Source organism: Salmo salar, chromosome 08 (assembly GCF_965601325.2).
Source record: "Salmo salar chromosome 08, fSalSal1, whole genome shotgun sequence".
Taxonomy (NCBI): domain Eukaryota; kingdom Metazoa; phylum Chordata; class Actinopteri; order Salmoniformes; family Salmonidae; genus Salmo; species Salmo salar.
The window spans coordinates 8,875,564-8,894,992 of record NC_138298.1 but is presented as its reverse complement, the minus strand read 5'-3'; the positions used below and the strand labels follow the sequence as shown (position 1 = coordinate 8,894,992).

The 19,429-nt window shown below is 42.1% G+C and overlaps 1 protein-coding gene across 8 annotated transcripts in view; it reads left to right on the top strand.

Annotated features, from left to right (window-relative positions):
• Window positions 1-19,429, top strand: part of LOC106609939 (protocadherin Fat 1) — a 102,265-nt gene that overhangs the window by 12,400 nt on the left and 70,436 nt on the right. For all 8 annotated transcript variants that reach the window (XR_006770770.2, XM_014208975.3, XM_014208980.3 and 5 more), the window contains exon 3: window positions 11,284-11,598. Coding sequence is in view for 7 of the 8 variants with exons in the window: in XM_014208975.3 (XP_014064450.3) it covers window positions 11,284-11,598 (315 nt within the window). In the remaining variant the exon portion in view is untranslated. The remainder of the gene's footprint in view (window positions 1-11,283; window positions 11,599-19,429) is intronic.

Sequence of the window (19,429 nt, the reverse complement as noted above, 5' to 3'; positions counted from 1 at the left end):
AATATCCATGCCGCTTTAAAACATGAATGTGCCACTGGTCTGTTAATGCAGTTTTAGTTAGTGCCCTCTCCTTTTAAGACTATACGATTAGGTCAGTATGTAGAGTGAAGCACACTGCTCCACATTGTTAAGTTGTCTAAAATGATTCAGTTTGTCTAAAGTTTTAAGGTACCATTTCCCTTAAGCACCGCTGTTGATAGCGCTGGTTTTTGCCTCCGGTGGCGATTCTATACAAAATGCACAAAGATGCATGAAGCGGAAGTGGTTGGTGGGGGCACAACTCAGAGGATCATCGGGTCAAAGAGAGATCAAATTCCATTTTGTTTGTCACCTGCGCCGAATACAGCAAGTGTAGACTTTACTGTTAAATGCTTACTTCCGAGCCCTTTCCTAACAATGCAGAGTTAAAAGGTACGGAAATTAGCTAAAATGAAGAGAAAAAAAGGAATTAGTAACACAATAAAATAACAATAATGAGGCTTTATACAAGGAGTACCGGTACCGAGTCAGTGTGCTGGGGTACGAAGTAGTTCAGATGATTGAGGTAATAGGGACATGTAGGTAGGGGTGAAAGTGACTAGGCAATCAGGTTAGATAATAAACAGAGTAGCAGCAGTGTGTGTGAAAGTGTGAGTGTGTTGGTGTGTGCGTGTGGCATGTTTTGTGTTTGTAAGCATGTGTTTGTGTGTCGGAGTCGGTGTAGTATGCATGAGTGTGTGGGTAGTCCAGTGAGTGTGCATAGAGTCGGTGCAAATATTCCGGGTAGCCATTTGATTAATAACTATTCAGCAGTCTTATGGTTTGGTTTGGTGCTCCGGCACCGCTTGCCGTGCGATAATCACACCGCAAGCAGAGAGACATGCACTTTTATGTTGAGAGACTCTGTGTGAACTCATCATTCAGCTGTTTGGATGATTGTTTTCCCGGATCTACACTAATGTACTGAATACCCACGGAATGCTGGTCACTCTTCAAAGCTCCACCATATTTGGTCAATGACCCTGATTGACACTTCAATAGCCTGCTAAGTCCTCTTTTGCATGGTGATTCTAAGCCTTTAGCCGATGTGTTACCATGTGTAACTCAAGCTGTCTGCAGTATTCAGAAATATCCACCATTCTATAAAGTAATAAAGATGATGAGTGCGACAGCAAGCCCTGTAGGCTATGTGGTCAACCCATGAGGTGGAGTTTTTCCTCCTTTGGCTGCACTTCATAGCCTTGTGAATTTTTCAAAAGTTTCAGGAATTAATACTTACAGTATGGACTGAAAAATGTTGGAAGTGCAGGGCTTAGCTTCTGAGAACTCTTGGAACCAAAGAGATGATTTGATTTAAGTTGCGGGGGCATGGGAAGCTTAGCTCAGGACTCTTTTTCTAATACACCCAGGGCTCTACGTGGTGGAGGAATTTGAAGCATTTCACCAGTGCCGGTGGAAAGAGAAGAGGGGGGAGGGGGGGACTGAGAAAGTTTATGTAGGCATGTGAGGCAGGAGTCCTATGAAGGCTGAGGAATGCGAGGGGAAAGGAGAGCAGAATTACCAAGAGGTAGTTCAAAGCAGACGTCTGACTTTTTCAAGTGCAGACCAAGAGAGTGCTGGCGTAAGCCGAAAGAGCCGATCTCTCGGTCTTGAGAAGACACGTTTTTGTTCTCTCATGGTCTCCGAAGCGCGTAAATTATTCCTGTACGGCCTCTTGTTGTGAAGGTCATCGGAAGACCATCTCGACTTCTTTAAATATCTTTGTCGACAATAGAAAAACTGTGAAACTAGTTTTTTTCTGGGCTGTGTAAAGTTGACTGCAGGCTAATTCCTCATTACACATTTTCAATGCCAGAAAAATGTGATATTGACTCAGTTTCTGAAGTAGACGGCGTGCTACCATATGAAAATAAGCACAGGGGATAAACAGGATTTTGTAAATCCTAATCCTTTTTTGACAACTGGTAATCTTTTTGGCGCTCTAATTTGTTTCAATTGCCAGCTTTTGATATCCATGACATGTGCAATCCCCTCTATTTGTGGCGGCGCCATTGTAGTTACAAGGCCTTCTGGGGAAAAGAGTTTGTCTCTCCCCAATTTAGCCCCCCGCCCACTAATTACCCCCTTTCATGACAGGGACCTTGGTCCTATACATGCCAGAAATACTGAGTACACCTCATCCTCTGAACTAAATAGGGATCATCATAGTATAGTTCCGCAGTTACTACCCCCACTGTGTGGTACATTTTTGTTTTTTCCCTGGATCAGCTGGCTTTATCCAATCTACTTAAATGTTTTCTGTCCTCAGACCTCCAGACCTCCTCTGCCATTTTCCTTGGCGCCTCGAAGCACAACCATGTTATTTCACCATTTTGTCAAAACAACACTCAGCGGCTATGTGTTGTGCAGCGGACTTCTTCCAGCCTCCCCGCTGTAACTAGCTATTGAGTAAATGTCACGGTGGAACTGTTCCGGAGACTGATTGAAATGAACACACTTTGCAGTTCACACACCTACATGAGAAGGCAGAATTGTAGGAACAGCGTTAGCCGTTAGCTCTTTTTATTGTGCAGCCTTAACCTCTATGGGCTAGGTGGGACGCTAGCGTGCCACCCGTGGTGCACTCCATCAACAGCAGGTGCATTTCAAGAGCGGCAAATTTGAATCCAAATAAATGTCAAAATTCAAATTTTTCAAACATACAACTATTTTACACCCTTTGAAAGATAAACATCTCCTTAATCTAACCACGTTTTACGATTTCAAAAAGGTTTTACGGCGAAAGCATAAATTTAGAGTATGTTAGGACAGTACATTTACAAGAGTTGTGTGTAATGTTTTGTCAAGTCAAAGACAGGGTCACCAAAACCATAAAACCAGCTAAAATGATGCACTAACCTTTTACAATCTCCATCAGATGACACTCCTAGGACATTATGTTAGACAATGCATGCATTTTTAGTTCTATCAAGTTCATATTTATATCCAAAAACAGCGTTTTACTATGGCATTGATGTTGAGGAAATCGTTTCCCTCCAATAACCGGCAGTCAAGTCAGCGTCACAAATTAAATAATTAAAATTAGAAAACATTGGTAAAATATTATATTGTCATTTAAAGAATTATAGATTTACATCTCTTGAACGCAATCAACTTGCCAGATTTAAAAATAACCTTACTGGGAAATCACACTTTGCAATAATCTGAGCACTGCGCCCAGAAAAATACGCGTTGCGATACAGACTAGACGTCATGTTGGGGAGATCTAAAATCGAAAATACTATGTAAATAATCCATTACCTTTGATTCTCTTCATCAGATGTCACTTCCAGGTATCACAGGTCCATAACGAATGTAGTTTTGTTCAAAAAAGCTCATCATTTATGTCCAAAAATCTCTGTCTTGTTAGCACATGATCTAAGCCAGCCGGACTTCTCGTCATGAACGAGGGGAAAAAATATATTTACGTTCGTTCAAACATGTCAAACGTTGTATAGCATAAATCATTAGGGCCTTTTTTAACCAGAACATGAATAATATTCAAGGTGGACGAATGCATACTCTTTTATAACGTATTGGAACGAGGGTACCCAACATGAACTCGCGCGCCAGGTGTCTAATGGGACATCATCGTTCCATGGCTCTTGTTCGGTCAGATCTCCCTCCAGAAGACTCAAAACACTTTGTAAAGGCTGGTGACATCTAGTGGAAGCAATACGAAGTGCCAAAATATTCCTCAGCCCCTGTGTTTTTCAATGGGATAGGTTTAAAGGTAATACAACACATCAGGTATCCACTTCCTGTCAGAAAATGTCTCAGGGTTTTGCCTGCCAAATGAGTTCTGTTATACTCACAGACACCATTCAAACAGTTTTAGAAACTTTAGAGTGTTTTCTATCCATATATAATAAGTATATGCATATTCTAGTTACTGGGTAGGATTAGTAACCAGATTAAATCGGGTACATTTTTTTTATCCAGATGTGCAAATGCTGCCCCCTAGCCCTAACAGGTTAACTGCTGTGCTAGGTGGTTGTGGAAGGTGTAGCCGTAGGGTATGCAAGGAAGAGGGAAAGAAAGGAGAGAGAGTAAGTCTGGCTGGGTAGGTTGCCTAGGCTTTGTCAACTGTTTTTATTGCCTCAAGGGCACATTTTGCAACTTCCTCATTTGATTAGCCTAGAGGTATAGGTGCGATGGCTAAACACCTCAGATTCATCATTTATACACATTTATACAGCCAACTATTGTTTCAATAGATGCTTTGTCTTCTAGTCGTTCTATTTAAAGCCAGTCATGCATTCATGTTTGAATGAAAAGTATATGTTAACTGAAATTGTCATTGTGTTCAGCAATAGTTTAATTGAAATGGTTTTCTCTTTGAATTGAACTTCATATTCTTGGCGTCAGAGCCTCATCAAACTATAAAAAAAGATACAAGATTTGGGCTTTCTTACTTCTGCCAGTCAACCATTACAATGCTATTGTACATGTTGGCCTTACCTACCACAGTTTTTAAGGGTCAAGGTCCTCTATGACAATGTAGTCTTGTTAGCCACCACTAGAATGAATGAATGACATTTTATTTTCCTGTCAAATCGTTAATTGGCAACCCATCCTTTCCGGGATTAATTGAAACATAAACAAACATTACAATGATTCACTGTGATAACTCTTTCGGTGTTCTGTGCTTTACAATAATTCACTGTTATAATTCAGTGATAATTGCTGTAGCAGTGCAGAACTTCAGTATATAAAGCCATCTTCTCTATGCTGGTGGCTTAAGCGAATGGAATGAAATGGTATGGGTGTGGTGGCTAAATCCTTCTGATTCATCATTTATACACTCTGTGAGTAATTATGCAGCCAACTATTGATTTGATATGTTTCGATAGATGCTTTGTCTTCTGGTAGGTTTATTTAAAGCCAGTCACACATTCATGTTTGAATAAAAAGTAGATGCCAACTGAAATTTTCATTGTGTTCAGTTAGAGCTTCATCGAAATGGTTTCTCTTTAAATTGAACTATTCTAGGCGTCAAAGCCTCATCAAACTATAAAAAAAGATTTGGACTTTCTTACTTTTGCCGGTCGACCATTACAATGCTATCGTACAAATTGACCTTATCTACCACAGTTTGTTTACGTTTCCTGTGAGGGGTGAGTTTGGGTCAAGGTCCTTTATGACTATGTAGTCTTGTTGTTAGCCACCTGTACCAGTGCAGAACTGCACTAATATAAAGTATTCTTCTCCATGCCAATGGCTTTAGGGTTGGCAGCGGGCTGCTTAAAAGCCTGACACTCCTGAGTGAGTGGAATGGTTCTGTTATGCCAGTGTCTCCCAGTCAAACGGATGAGCACTCAAGCATGGGCATCAAATGTCTCATCCCTCTTTCTCTTTCACCTTCTATTACACACACTTAGTCTGATTAGCACACATTCTCACCCTTACACGCAGACACGGAAAAGTACAACACACACACAGTCTCTCACTCCATTTTCTTTCACCCACTCAACCGCTCTCTCCATCTCATCCTCACTCCTTCTTTTCCCAGTCTCCACCCTCTCTCTCTCTCTCTCTACCTCTCACACACTCACTCATACTCTTTCCCGATGCTCTCGCAGGACGCTAGCAGTCAGATTAGCACTCACGTTTCTTATTCGTGCTTCACGTTTGCAAATCCCTGCACATCTGTTCCTCCCAGAAGCTATCTTAACGAGTGCAGTGAGTAGTCGACAGTGCTTCCGTGAGAAAAAAACTCACACTTGCACATTTTGACTACTTTTCTGTTTGGCAATATATATATTTTTGTAATCTGTTTACTTCGTTATATAATCGCTTTTCTTTTTATTTTTACGATTTCCACCTCACAATGGCCCTTTTGGGTGCATTTCACATTCGGTGCCAGCCAGCAAGCCTTGACAACCCTGTATGCCCATATGACATCGACCATATTACACCCTGCATGCCTTCAGAAAGTATTCATACCACTTTACTTAATCCTTTACTTAATTCATACACCTTTACTTAATTAATTGTTGTGTTACAGCCTGAATTCAAAATGGATGAAATATATATTTTTCTCACCCATCTACACACAATACCCCATAATGACAAAGTGAAAACACGTTTTTAGAAATGTTTGCAAATGTAGTAAAATAAAGTACAGAAATATCTAATTTAAGTCATCTGAGTCAATACTTTGTAGAAGCACCTTTGGCAGCGATTACAGCTGTGACTCTTTCTGGGTGAGTCTCTTTAAGAGCGTTCGACACCTGGATTGTGAAACATTTGTCCATTATTCTTTCAACAATTCTTCAAGCTCTGTCAAATTGGTTGTTGATCATTGCTAGACAACCATTTTCAGGTCTTACCATAAATGTTCAAGTAGTTTTAAGTCAAAACTGTTTCTCGGCCACTCAGGAACATTCACTGTCTTCTTGGTAAGCAACTCCAGTGTAGATTTGGCCTTGTGTTTTAGCTTATTGTCCTGTTGAAAGGTGAATTTGTCTCCCAGTGTCTGGTTGAAAGCAGAATGAACCAGGTTTTCCTCTAGTATTTTATCTGTGCTTAGCTTCATTAGGGTTGGGCGGTATCCATATTACTGGCTTAGTACACAAGGGGTGCCACAAAACACAAAAAAGCCCATTAGGCATATTTTACCAGAATGCTAACAAAGTCAGCACAAGTTATCGAGCTAATAAAGTTATACATATGTAGGTAAGAGCTACCGAATGTCATTTTTGGTGAGTTTGGACATTTACAAGCGAATGTGAACGAGAGATATTATGCAAATGAACAAGTTTTGACGCATGCTTGTCCGGAAGGCAGAACAGTACTGTGTACACACTGTCTGTGGAGTCTGGGAGTCGCTAGGGCAACGGGCCTGCCTGCTGTGCATGGAGAAGATGGGGGAGGAGCAGATGGGCATAGAACGGAGAGGAGAAAAAACGCTAGGAAATCAAGCTGCAGTGGTAGCTGTACAGATAACTCATTCAAAGGGCTTTGGCTTCTCAAACACGGCAGAAAGCTAACACAATATGATGCCCCGTGACCTTATTAATTCAGCTACTTACTTAGATAACTAGCAAGTTAAACTTAGGGATCGACCTGTCTCAGAATTGTTTTTTCGCAACAAAAAATAAAATAAAAAGCATAAGAAATATATTGCTATGTTTTGTAAATGCAGATCTAAAATGCTTCTTATTGTAATTTTTGCTCAGCATCAAACAAATGTTGTGCTTCAGTTGCACTTTTCCACTCGGATGAGAATTCACGAATGAGCAATTCATGAAATGTTCAGTGCTCTGACTGACGTGTAACTACTTTTCTCTGTGTAGCCAGCCTGCTTTTCTCAGGTAAAATGCAATATTAACTTTAAGAAAAACATTAGGAAATGTAGCTGGTTACATTTTTTCTATGATAAACATTAGAAATATGTTGGCCATGCATTGTTTTTTTGCAAAAAATACTTTGCTTTTTCATTGTTAGGGCATTTACTTGTTGTTCTGTTGTCGTCTGATGAAAAGGAAGCTATTTTCTGCCGAATGTGTTGCACTAATGTATTTTCTGTGAAGGAAAACTATAGCTGCACGTCGCTGATCACTCTTTTGAAGCAAAAAAAACTGGCTACGTTCAATATAAAACGCGATCCCTGTCAATACACAGCTGGACTCAGCTGCTCCCACTTTCTCCTGTTGTGCTATTTACAAACAGACACGCGACTGGTTCAACTGCTCTGGAGAACTACGGTAAGCTTCATAATGAAAAATAATGTGACAGATGAAATGAAGAACGCGGTCTGCTTTATCTCCTAACCTATTGCACAAATTGACTGCAGGTATTTACTTATAAATTAACTACAAATATTAAAATATACGGTATACCGTCCAAGCCTAATACCATAACATGATGCAGCTACCACTATGCTTGAAAATATGGAGAGTGCAGTATTTTTGCAGTATTACTTTAGTGCCTTCTTGCAAACAGGATGCATGTTTTTCCTTCTTTTCCCCTTCACAATTCGGTTAGTATATTGGAGTAACTACATTTTAGCATTTTGGTCATATAGCAGATGCTCTTATCCAGAGCGACTTACAGTAGTGATTCCATAAATGTTTCTACAACAATGTTGTAACTACAGTTTTGTAACTACAATGTTGATCCATCCTCAGGCTTCTCCAATCACAGCCATTCAACTCTGTAACTGTGTTAGTCACCATTGGCCTCATGGTGAAATCCCTGAGCGGTTTCCTTCCTCTCCGGCAACTGAGTTAGGAAGGACGTCTGTATATTTGTAGTGACTGGGTGTATTGATACACCATCCAAAGTGTAATTAATAACATCACAATGTTCAAAGGGATATTCAGCATCTGCATTTTTTTTACCCATCTACCAATAGGTGCCTTTCTTTTCGAGGAATTGGAAAACTTACTTACTAACTCACTACATGTCAGCTTTAAATGTTGTATTCATTTGTTGAAATTTCAAAATACATAATTCCACTTTGACCTGATGTGGTATTGTGTGTAGGTGACAAAAAAAATAAAAGATTAAATTAAATTCAGGCTGTAACACTACAAAATGTGGAATAAGACAAGGGGTGTGAGTATTTTCTGGGTCAGGTTATACCCCCACATGGCTGTAGGAAGTGTTATGGAGTGTTACAGTGCTATCCATTTCCCCCTTTGCCGCACTGCCTCCCTGCCTTATTACACGCCTCAAGCTAACCGCTATCCCTGGCTAGCAGTAATGATGAGTAATGACAAAAAGCACCTCAGACTCAGACATAAGATATAGTAAATCTAAGGTGAATAAAAACTCTGAAACCCCTGAAAAGTGAAATGTCAGTGACAGGTGTTTTGGAGTTCTTTCTTTTTTCGGGAATCTTTCCATTCCCCCCTGAGGCGAAAGGTAGGCCTCTCTCGGTTACAGACCTGCAGTGCAAGTGATTGAGTTACAGGGAGCAACAAAGGTATTTGAAAGGCAGATCATAGGAAAAGTAGGAGAGGTGCAATGGAGCAGTGTCTTATCATTCTTCGGTATATGGTACACTAGGACAGTTATAGACTCTCTGCCATATCTAGTGCACAGCAGTATGCGATTACCGCTTGCCTATACACGGGAACCAGGCCCACACCCTGGCTTTATTATAATTTATTATCGTCGGCGGTGGGCCGGGCCAATGATCTCACTTTTTTATTGCTTTCGATTACAGGTCATTGTGACCTTTTTTTTTGTTAAATGTTAATGTTTACTTAAATCGTGTGGAAAGAGATTTTCTAGAGATTGTCTGCTTAACAACTGAGTCATTTCCTATCGCTTTAGCCCTGACATGACACAACACAAGCCTGCATAATGATCAGATATATTTTTAAAGCCCCAAATAAAATGTGCATGAGAAACCACATCATAAACGTTGGGTAATCCTCAAGGGAAACAACAGTGCACCCATCCAGAGAAGGATTGCTGACTAGCCTGCTTCCTAGAGTGTCGTTTTGATGTTTCCACCACTGATCTCCTTTCAGTCATCGGGGGGGGGGGTGTATTGTTGTGAAATGTTAGTCCTAACAGGTCTTTGAAAGCTCCTCTGTTTGCTCAGCTGAAAACTATAGGTCCCTCATGGCATATGGCCTGCTGTAAAACACGAGGCCTGTCATGTAGAAACAGACAGCAGGGGCTGATGTCAATACCAACCTTTCCTAAGCGTTTGTGTGTGATCCCCATAGCTGAATGCTCTTGTGTGTGATCCCCATAGCTGAATGCTCTTTGAACTACTTTTTGAGTGCTGGCCTTATTGTTTTTAGATGTATGGACTAAGACAATTTCCATCTAAAAAGCTGGGGGTGAAATGGTTTTCCATATAAAAAAATTATATTAATTTCTCTTTCATAGATCTTCTTAAGGATCGGCGTTCTGTCAATGGGACAGTTGTAAATCATGCAGCGCGTTATGTCAAGATTGCAGATTTTAGAGAAAAAACACGGCGGTACATATAAGTGTCTTATTTCAGCTGAAAACTTAAATTCTTGTTAACATAACTGCACTGTCCAATTTACAGTAGCTATTACTGCGAAAAAAATGCCATGCTATTGTTTGAGGAGACCTCCTAACAACAAAACACTTTTTTTCAATGCGATAGGTTTGATAAATTCACCTCTGAAGGTGAAATGTGTACTTACATTTTGAAATCTTGCTCTGATTTATCATCCAAAGGGTCCCAGAGATAACATGAAGTGTCGTTTTGTTAAATAAAATCCCTTTTCATATCCTAAAAAGGTCCATATAGCACGCACGATCAATTTTGTATTTCCACTCGTTCCATTTGCAAAGAAAGGTATCTGTGAAAATCTCACCCTAAACGTTGTTTGAACGAGTCAAATCATGTTCGTATCTATTCCTCAGAGATCCTAGAAGGTAACAAGACTTCACTATTTCATTAGGGGTGTATTATATCCTATAGGACACCATATTTGGTCAGAGAGCTACGCCTTCATGGCACGCCGATGACTCAGGCGGTCATCACTTGAACGGCTGTATCTTTCTCAAATAAGCACCAATCGGGGTCAAACAAAGCTAGCTAGATAGCCAATGAGCTGGGCTTATGGGAGTATCCGGAAAACATGTATATGTCGTAAAATGTAGGTACTAACCTTGTATGACAGCATGCCTTTTCATTTTGGACAACAATTATAAGGATATCCAGACTTATGAAGTTATGAAAACTGGTTGTTTTGCAAATGTTGAACTTATAATATGGCTACTAATACTTGGAAAGCTGAATCAAAGTCCAAGTATACAGATTTGACGATATTCTTGCAGAAAAATGGAATATGAATGTGAATGTTTCCTTCACGATTTGCCCAAATGACTCTGGGGACTTCACACTAAAAGTCTTGTAGGTCAGTCATTCTTCAAGTTATCCATCTGAAACTTTGCACATGCACTGCGGCCATCTTGTGGACACTATCGGAATTATAACCAGAGTGACGGCTATAATAGTGACCTTTCTCTCGCATTTCAAAGATGGTGGTAAAAAAAACACTGTTTTTTTATTTTTTATATTCTCCTACATTCTATTCACATTTCCACAAACTTCAAAGTGTTTCCTTTCAAATGGTACCAAGAATATGCATATCCTTGCTTCAGGGCCTGAGCTACAGGCAGTTAGATTTGGGTATGTCATTTAGGCGAAAATTGAAAAAAAGGGGGCTATCCCTATGGTTGTTTACATATAGAAAAATTATATTTATTTATCTTTCATAAGAGAGCCCTAAGAACTAATTATTTTATTTTTCTTTCTCCCAGGGGTCATCAGAACCCAGGAACTCCTGGACCACGAGACCACCCAGCACTACTGGCTGACAGTGTACGCCACGGACGGCGGCGTGGTGCCCCTCTCGGCCTTCGTGGAGGTCTACGTAGCGGTCCAGGACGTCAACGACAATGCGCCGCAGACCTCTGAGCCGGTCTACTACCCGTCGGTTGCAGAGAACTCTCCCAAGGACGTGTCCATCATCCAGATTGAGGCGGTGGACCCGGACGCCCGGGCCGGCGACAAGCTCTCCTACAAGATCACCAGTGGCAACCCGCAGGGATTTTTCGCCATCAACTCCAAGATGGGTAAGACCAAGGCAAAGGCCGCCACTTTTGCTGAATTTAACTTTATTGATTCCCAAGGTGGAATTGAATTTTCGCAGGCAAAGATGTGTAGTGCTACTATGCTTTAAATGAAGTGCATTGACAGAATAGTAAAGGTAGACAGAAAACAACAAGTTAAGTTCATACGTTTTATTAGTGTTATCCATTTGTGGTACAATGAAATGTATTGGAAATGGCCTTGTCTTTTGCTTCACATTGGCTTTGTCTATTCCATTGCGTGTGTTCTGTAATATGAAACATGAAGCATGTACAGCACCTTGGATTTATCCTCCCACGTATGTGTGGCCAGCAATCAATTAACCATTGCCTAACAGATTGTAGGCAATAGGCTACATACCAACTGAGAGTCAAGTGTATGTAATGTCATGTCTAATTTCATCACTTGAAAGAATCCAACTCCTCTCACAAGGTCGTGAATATCGCTTCTACATAAAGAATAAATGTTCAATTGCCCTTTGAGACTTTGAGGGTACATGGGGGCAGTTGTAGGTTATCTAGGTTATATCAATATTTTTGTTCTTGTTTTATAAGAAGCCTTCGGTATCTCCAGTATGCCCACATGACTCTAGCATGGTCGATAGGAGTGATGTCTACAGGGGTTTTTCCCACTACCCACACAGTGTGTTCACATGGTGTTCTGAAAATGGACGAACGTTGAATATTTCATCGTTATTCTTGAGGGGGTGAAGCCCACTGGAGCAGACAGTGATTTTACTTCAACATGAGCGGAAATAGTAGTAAAAGGAGTACAAGTTGCAAAGTGAAGCTTTTGAAATGGAAGCCGAAGTTTTTGAATGTGGATGTTGTAGTTTTTTCAGAGGACTCTGTGTTATTTTTCGTGGGGTTTTGAGGAATTGTTCACACTTTATATTCAGTTGGACAGATACCATGTTATTATACATGAATGTGATTTATTAGTATAATATCATAGAGCTTGGCTTTGTTCAGTTGGCTTTCATTACAATTCAGTCTGGACTTCAAATGCCTTATCTGCAGTCCCCATGCCCAGTTATGTAATTACAGTTGGGTTACCAAAGCAGTTAGACGCTACAAGGCATAACAGCAGCTCAATATGAAAAGTTTGCTAGACTGAATCAAGTCAATCAGCAAAATTATATTTGTATGTCCCCTTTTAATAATTAACACAGAATGCTTATTACAAACAAGCTTGTTTACTTTGATTGCATTGTGCAACCTTGTATGTCTTTCAGTAACTGCTAATTAACAAACTCATTTAAATCCTTCCTCTGAGTTTTGCATACTAGTCTCTTGTTGCTTTAAATGCAAGTACTCATTTAAACTGACATGAGGAATGGGCGGTAGAGCAATCGTCTCCCCCAATTTCCCCCATTGACTTGTGTGGTCCCGTATTCCAAGGCGGTCCTCCCATCAACAAACTGTGGTTATTTTTGTTATAGCAGGGGCCAATGTAAATGTTCTTGACCAAATAAGGGTTTGTCATGTAGCATGTGCTCTCTAGCTTTCCAAGGCGAGACGAAAAAAAAGGTAAGGGGAGAAAGAAGGAACGTTTCTTTTCTTTTTGTCTTTTCTTTCTAAGGCGCATTTGGCTGCATTTAGATCATTGAGGCATAGGTTTGATAATGAAGGTGGGAGTTGTGTGGGAGGTGGAAGGTTTGTGTGAGTGTGTGTGTGTGTGTGTGTGTGTGTGTGTGTGTGTGTGTGTGTGTGTGTGTGTGTGTGTCTGTGTGTGTCTGTGTGTGTGTGTGTGTGTGTGTGTGTGTGTGCGTGTGTGTGTGTGTGTGTGTGTGTCTAACTGTAATTCCACTTAGACAGATAAGACATCCTGAACACAGTGGGTAAAGTGTATTTATCTTGCAACGGAGCAGGCATTCTTGAAGTGGAGCAGGCTTTCTTGAAGTGATTCCCAGTATAGACTAGTAGAGATGAGTTCGCCAGACTCATGCTGTCAAGATAATAGGTGTTGTTGGATTTTAGGAGTTGGCCTCGATTTGAGTTTATCCTATCTCTAGTTAGTACCTGTTGAATAAAGTATATAGGGCAGACCAGCCTAGACACGAATGCACACCGGTGATTAATCACATAGGATCTGATCAGCCGAAGAGGTTTAATTTCACCCAACGTTTTAACAGGATTGTCTGATTCTAATATACTGTGTTCCCTTAAGAGCTCCATTAGTGCCCTCTGATCAATGGGCAGATCCATATTTGACCCCGGCCATTGATTTGGGCTGACATCCAATGATTTTCATTTGACCTCTGAGATGGAAAGCACATCACCGCTCAACTGTTGAAAACCCAAAGGTGTGTCTGAGAAAGTGAATTGACGTGTCCGTCTGTCTATTTTCCGGTTAGCTGCTCTAGGTCGGCCCCATAGTCGCTTCCACCGTAGTGTATTGTAGTTGGGTGTTTTTGCCTCCCATTCAAAGAGGCTGGATTGAAACGCCACGTTCTTTCTTCCTAACGTATCCGAGATGCGTCACGGTCTTTCGACGCATTGTTCTTGGATGTTCCAAAAACGACCCTATTTAGCTACCGCAGAGCAGATTTCAACTTGCCCTTTGAACCAAATGCTTCTACTTAGCCTACATATTACCAGCAAATATTTCCCCCCTTCCGGATTATGGGGTATTTATGAAACTCAAAGCTTTACAGGGCTCCTGAGTCTACCTGTTTATGTTCCAAACACGCATTCACTTCTCCTGTTGCTTTGTAGGTCTTCTCAAATGGTTTACACGAAGGACGGTGGTGAGCGAGGGATGAAACCCGTTCATGCATATCAAAGTGTTTTACATTTTTTATCAGTGGAACACCAGGGCTCCTAGCGTCAGGTTCGACAAAGAGGTGGCTTGTACAAAGAGAAACTTTAACTAAATCACTGCCCCCGTATATGTTTGTGTAATTTCTCTGGAGGAAAGGGAGGGAGGGAGAAAGAGAGAGTGAGTGAGAGTGCAGGAGGGAAGGTAGAGAGAGATTTGAGTGCATCTCAACTGTTGCTGAATACATTAAATGTAATATTCAGTGAATGGGACACATTTGTTCAAAGATAAAGTTAACTAAATCACTTCTATACGCATTTATATGGAGCGAGAGAGAGTGCATCTCAGTTGTTGCTGAAACATCATCACAGAATGTTCATAAGAGAAAGGGACACATTATCTTTTTATTTTCCATATCACTACCATTAAGACGGATGAACATTGGCTTCATACCCGGTCGACATTATCAACTCAATATGACATTCTCCCCACATATTACAGGACAGCACGCTCTGTAATTATATGTTCAAAAACAGCAACGGGAGCAAGGCCCTGTTTTGGCATATCTACAAAGCTCTAGAAAGGGGTGGAAAAAAAATAAAGGAAAAAATCATGTGTGTTGTATGTGTGGGTTTTGGCAAACGTTGCATGCACAAGTGTAGCTAGCTAACTTATTAGCTTTGAAGCTAACATTTCTTCCCTTCAGCTTTCTGCTTTAAAGTCTGACAGCTTCAAATGCAGAGAGATGAAGGCTTCTTCTCATGCCACTTTTGGGTCACCCTTTTCCCTATTTTGGTGAGCCCTGCAGACACGTGTAGCTTAGCTAGCTAGCTAGCTATCATTGAAGCTAGCATTTTCCTCCTGTAGCTTATTGCCTGACAGTCCGAGGGCTTCAAACGCAGATGAAGGCTTCATCTCCTGGCTGCTTTTGTGTCACCTTGCCCTTTTTCCTGTTCAGTTTCTGTATCGGCTGGCGAAATCCCTGGATGAAAGGCTTACTTTATTTCTGCAGAGTAAACAAGTCCGGCTGTTTAGTTCCCTGTAACTCTGGGGGTTTAATTTAAGTGCAAGGCCAGCTCTCTCCCTCTCTCTCACAAGACACCATGGCAATCCCATTCGGAGAAAGCTGACAATGGGAATTCATGGGTTTTGGGGTTTCGCTTGGTCTGGAATAAAAAGAGTTCCTCCCCGCTGTTTGGAAGTTTGAATGTTTTCTTTTCCCCAGTCTTTCGAAGACGCCAAGGAGAATTGGGTCACTTGAATACTGTCTGCTTTGTGAGATTGACTCCTTGGCCATCAATGTATGTGTGCAGTCTATGTTTGTAGAGTTGTATGTGCCTCCTCACATAACTCAGTGGTGTGTATCCAGAGCTGGTGTGAACGACTCTCCCCCTTTCTCCTTCACCTGATCTAGTGCTAACCCACCCGCTCGCTGTGTTGAAGCGGATCAGGTTTATCATGATACACATACCACAGGATTCCCTCCCTTCCTCCTCTCTCATTCATCCCTCCCCCTCTCTCTCTGTGGGTTCAGCGTCCTTTTCAAACACAGCTCCGGTCGGAAAATACATTTCTTTTCCCACCCTCACTCGGCTTGACCCCCAGCGAGCTCTTATAGGAGTAGAGTTACCGAGTTATCCACCTCCTGCTCTGTACAAGCTTCCACTCTCACGTACACTCTCCACTCTTTAAATCGCTACAAAGCTTTGGCCTCTCGTTTAAAAGTGACGTCGGGGCGATATTCTCGGGCGGTCGTCAGGGAGAGGTGGACGTGAGCTGCCTACCTGCATAGAGTGAGAGTAGGAAGACGGTTACTGTTAATGATACCTGGCGAAAGAGGGATTTAAATGACGAAGGCAGCCTGCTGCGACGGTTTGGACTGGGCTTTAAACAATGTCGGAACTGGAGGTCGTGCTCAAACAGCCGTGACTTCTCGTCGGAAATACAGTTGCACTCAGGAAACAGGGAGGGAGAGGTCAGCCAAAGATCACAAGAATATCGCAGAGAGTCTGTAATAGCCTAATTCTAACTAGCTGGCAATCCTATGTAGTCCAAAGGTGATACACCGTGTCATCATGTGCTGATGATTATGATAAAGGTGATGATCATTGTGATCTGTAAGAGCAAGAGCACCAATAGTCTCTGGTTCAGTATTTCAGTGTTTAACTACGATCCCTCTAGGACTCTCTTTTATGACGATAGGTTCAAGGTTCTCTAGGATCAAACACTATCCTTGCCCAAGAGACTATTGTATAGTCTGTTGTATGAAAGTTAGCCTTGGAGCGCAAACACACAAAACCTCCCATTTCACAATGAGGAGCTCAATGTTCTTCAATTGACAACAGTACAGCATAGCCCATTCACTTAGTTCTGCCTCCTCTTTTAGTCCTGACAATGGCATGTCCTGTGTGGGACAGAGTTGTGTATACCACATTGTTTCCCCCGCATTTGGTGGTAGCAGTTGACCCACGTATTGAAATTAATGGGAAAGATAAACCCAGGTGATAAAAAAAAAAAAGAAATTGGCCACCATTGAACGTGAGGGCTCAACGCCTCCTCCCAGCGAGTCCGGATCAGAGAGCCAGTCATTGTAGTAAATTGAAAAGGAATATCTCGGAATTGCGTTGGCAAGCATGGTTTCCTCTGACAGCTTTTATATGCATTTCTAATGCCGGTAGTTGTATGAAAAGCCGTTAGAACAGGAAAAAAATAAATAGCCGGTGGGGTCCGGGCTTCAAATCATCCACTCCATGATATACTCGTATCAGCTTTCACCGACGCCTTCTCTATTAGAAAAGGGGAGAGAAAAAACATCTGACAATGTGCACCGCGTTTTTCAAAGCGCCCAGGCTGATAGCGAGGGGAAGCCAGATAGGAAATGGATACTACCACCAACAACTTCCTGCCGTTTCCTGCTATTCGGGGGCCGAACAATTGGCACAAGACACCAAATGTTGTTAAAGGAGCAAGAAAGGAAAGGGATGGAGTATACTTTTCTCAGGGAAAACTAATCCATAGCTTCTAGCTACCTGAAATTTTGTGGGGTGTTTTTTTTTTTTTTTGTGTGTGTGTGTGTGTCTGCCTAGTGTGTGTCCGTCTGTGAGTGTGAGGGAGGCCTATAGCACTACAAGGCTTCGAGGTTCATTAAGTATGAGCTCTTAGCACACCTGTTCCTCCCGGCTCGCCCCCTCCTAAGCTCCTAAGCACCTCCCTCACCTCTCTGGGAACAGCTGAATCTACATCCTTGCACACCGACCAGACTGTCTGTCTTCAGCGCGTGACTGAGAACGGGAATGTACACAGGAGCCGATGTAAAAAAAAAAAAACATGGCTGTCATCTGCCTGGGGATTGGTGTTTTCTCACTCACACACAAAGTGTTTCCGGTCTTTCACTGTCTATTTTGCTCTACCTTTCTCTTCTTACCTCCCTCTCCCTGTTTCTCTCTTTCTCTGTCTGTCCGTCCGTCCGTCCGTCCGTCCCTCCCTCCCTGTAAATTGAAGACAGACACATTACATTCAGGCATAATATAAACAGTATAGCCAGTATGTAGACCCCAGCTGGTAATCAGCTCCACAGTATCCAATTACTCATCCTCGTCACCAAACCATACATCAATCACACGCTCAAACAGACATCTGGACAGAACCCCCCCCCCCCATAAAAAACAAACAAGGGCTGCATTCCTATAGGCACACCGTTAGCACAACGTTTTGCAATGGGAGATGAAAATTTGTGCCTCTCCTTGGAGAAGTCCCTCACTGTTTTAGCCAGTTGTCTTCCGTTTGGTGCCCTGTGAATACGACCCCCGTCACATTTAACCATGGGAATCAGAATCAGTAACACCCAGGTGGCTCTGATAGGCTTTCAATGTACCACGACAACAGATGACATTGACCTTATAAAAATTGGTCCACGAAATTGCGTTCCTTCAGTGTCGATATTTATTTCTGTTTATGATCGTAAGCAACTGCGCTTCCTTGTGCTTCCGCTTATCGGCAGTCCTGCACATCCTGTCAGGGAAAATTCCCAAGCTTCCAAAATTTCTCGGCTTCCATCATATGAATATTAGTTTTGGAGATGATATATTTTCACAGATCTCCTGTATCCGTCCTACTCGAGAACCGTCTACAGAGAGACATTGAGCTCATAGTAGGGGTCCCTCTTTTTGCATCCCTAATGGAAACCTATTCCCTACTTACTGCATTACTTTTGACCAGGGCCCACTGTCAAAATAAGTGCACTATGTAGGGAATAGGTTTCCATTAGGGACGCAGTAATTGTTTGTTTATATCCCCTCTTATGAATATCCATTAGATGAGTCCTATTAGCTACCTGGTAGGAGGGTAATGAGGTAGGGAGCATGGTCCTCTGAAGCATCCCTATCCCTCCTTGGGGTGGGTGTGTGTGTGTGCATAGGGGAGCGAGGCAGGCATTTTCGTTTTGAAGTGATTTAGCTGTCGCTCTCTCTCTCCTTCGCTAAATGCTAGCCATTTTCACAAAGACCCCCTCTTAGCAGCAGGTGTGGGAGGGTCACGGGAGGGTATTGTCTGAGTCCACTTACACAGTGCCTGTGTGTGTGCCTGTCAGTACGTCCCTGTCCGAGTGTGTGGTGGTTTCTATCTTGTTGTGTGAATCTGTGTCCCTGTCTGAATCCCTGTTAGTACGTGTGAAGTGGGCTCTTATGGGGAACGCAGGGGCCTTTTGTAAGCTGTGTGAAGTGCGGCATTCCTCCCCTAGCTAAATGATACATCTGCGGATGCCCATCAATGGTCCCCAGTCAACGGCTCTGTGGCAGCTCACCTTTAAAGTAACACCCGAACAACCCCATCTCTACTCTAAGTGTTTATCCTGCCCTATCTTAGAACCCCTCACACAAATCGGCCATGCTTTGGGATACTTTGCTGTGCGACACACACTTTGGGATAATTACGGTTTTCTTGGGCTGTGTTGGCTGTGTGACGGAGCAACAAGTGCAGGAAACAAATTGCTGTTTTTAACCTCCATTTTGGGTTCTGGTTGGATCTCCCCTGGAGACTAGCTTGGAGCTAGTTGGT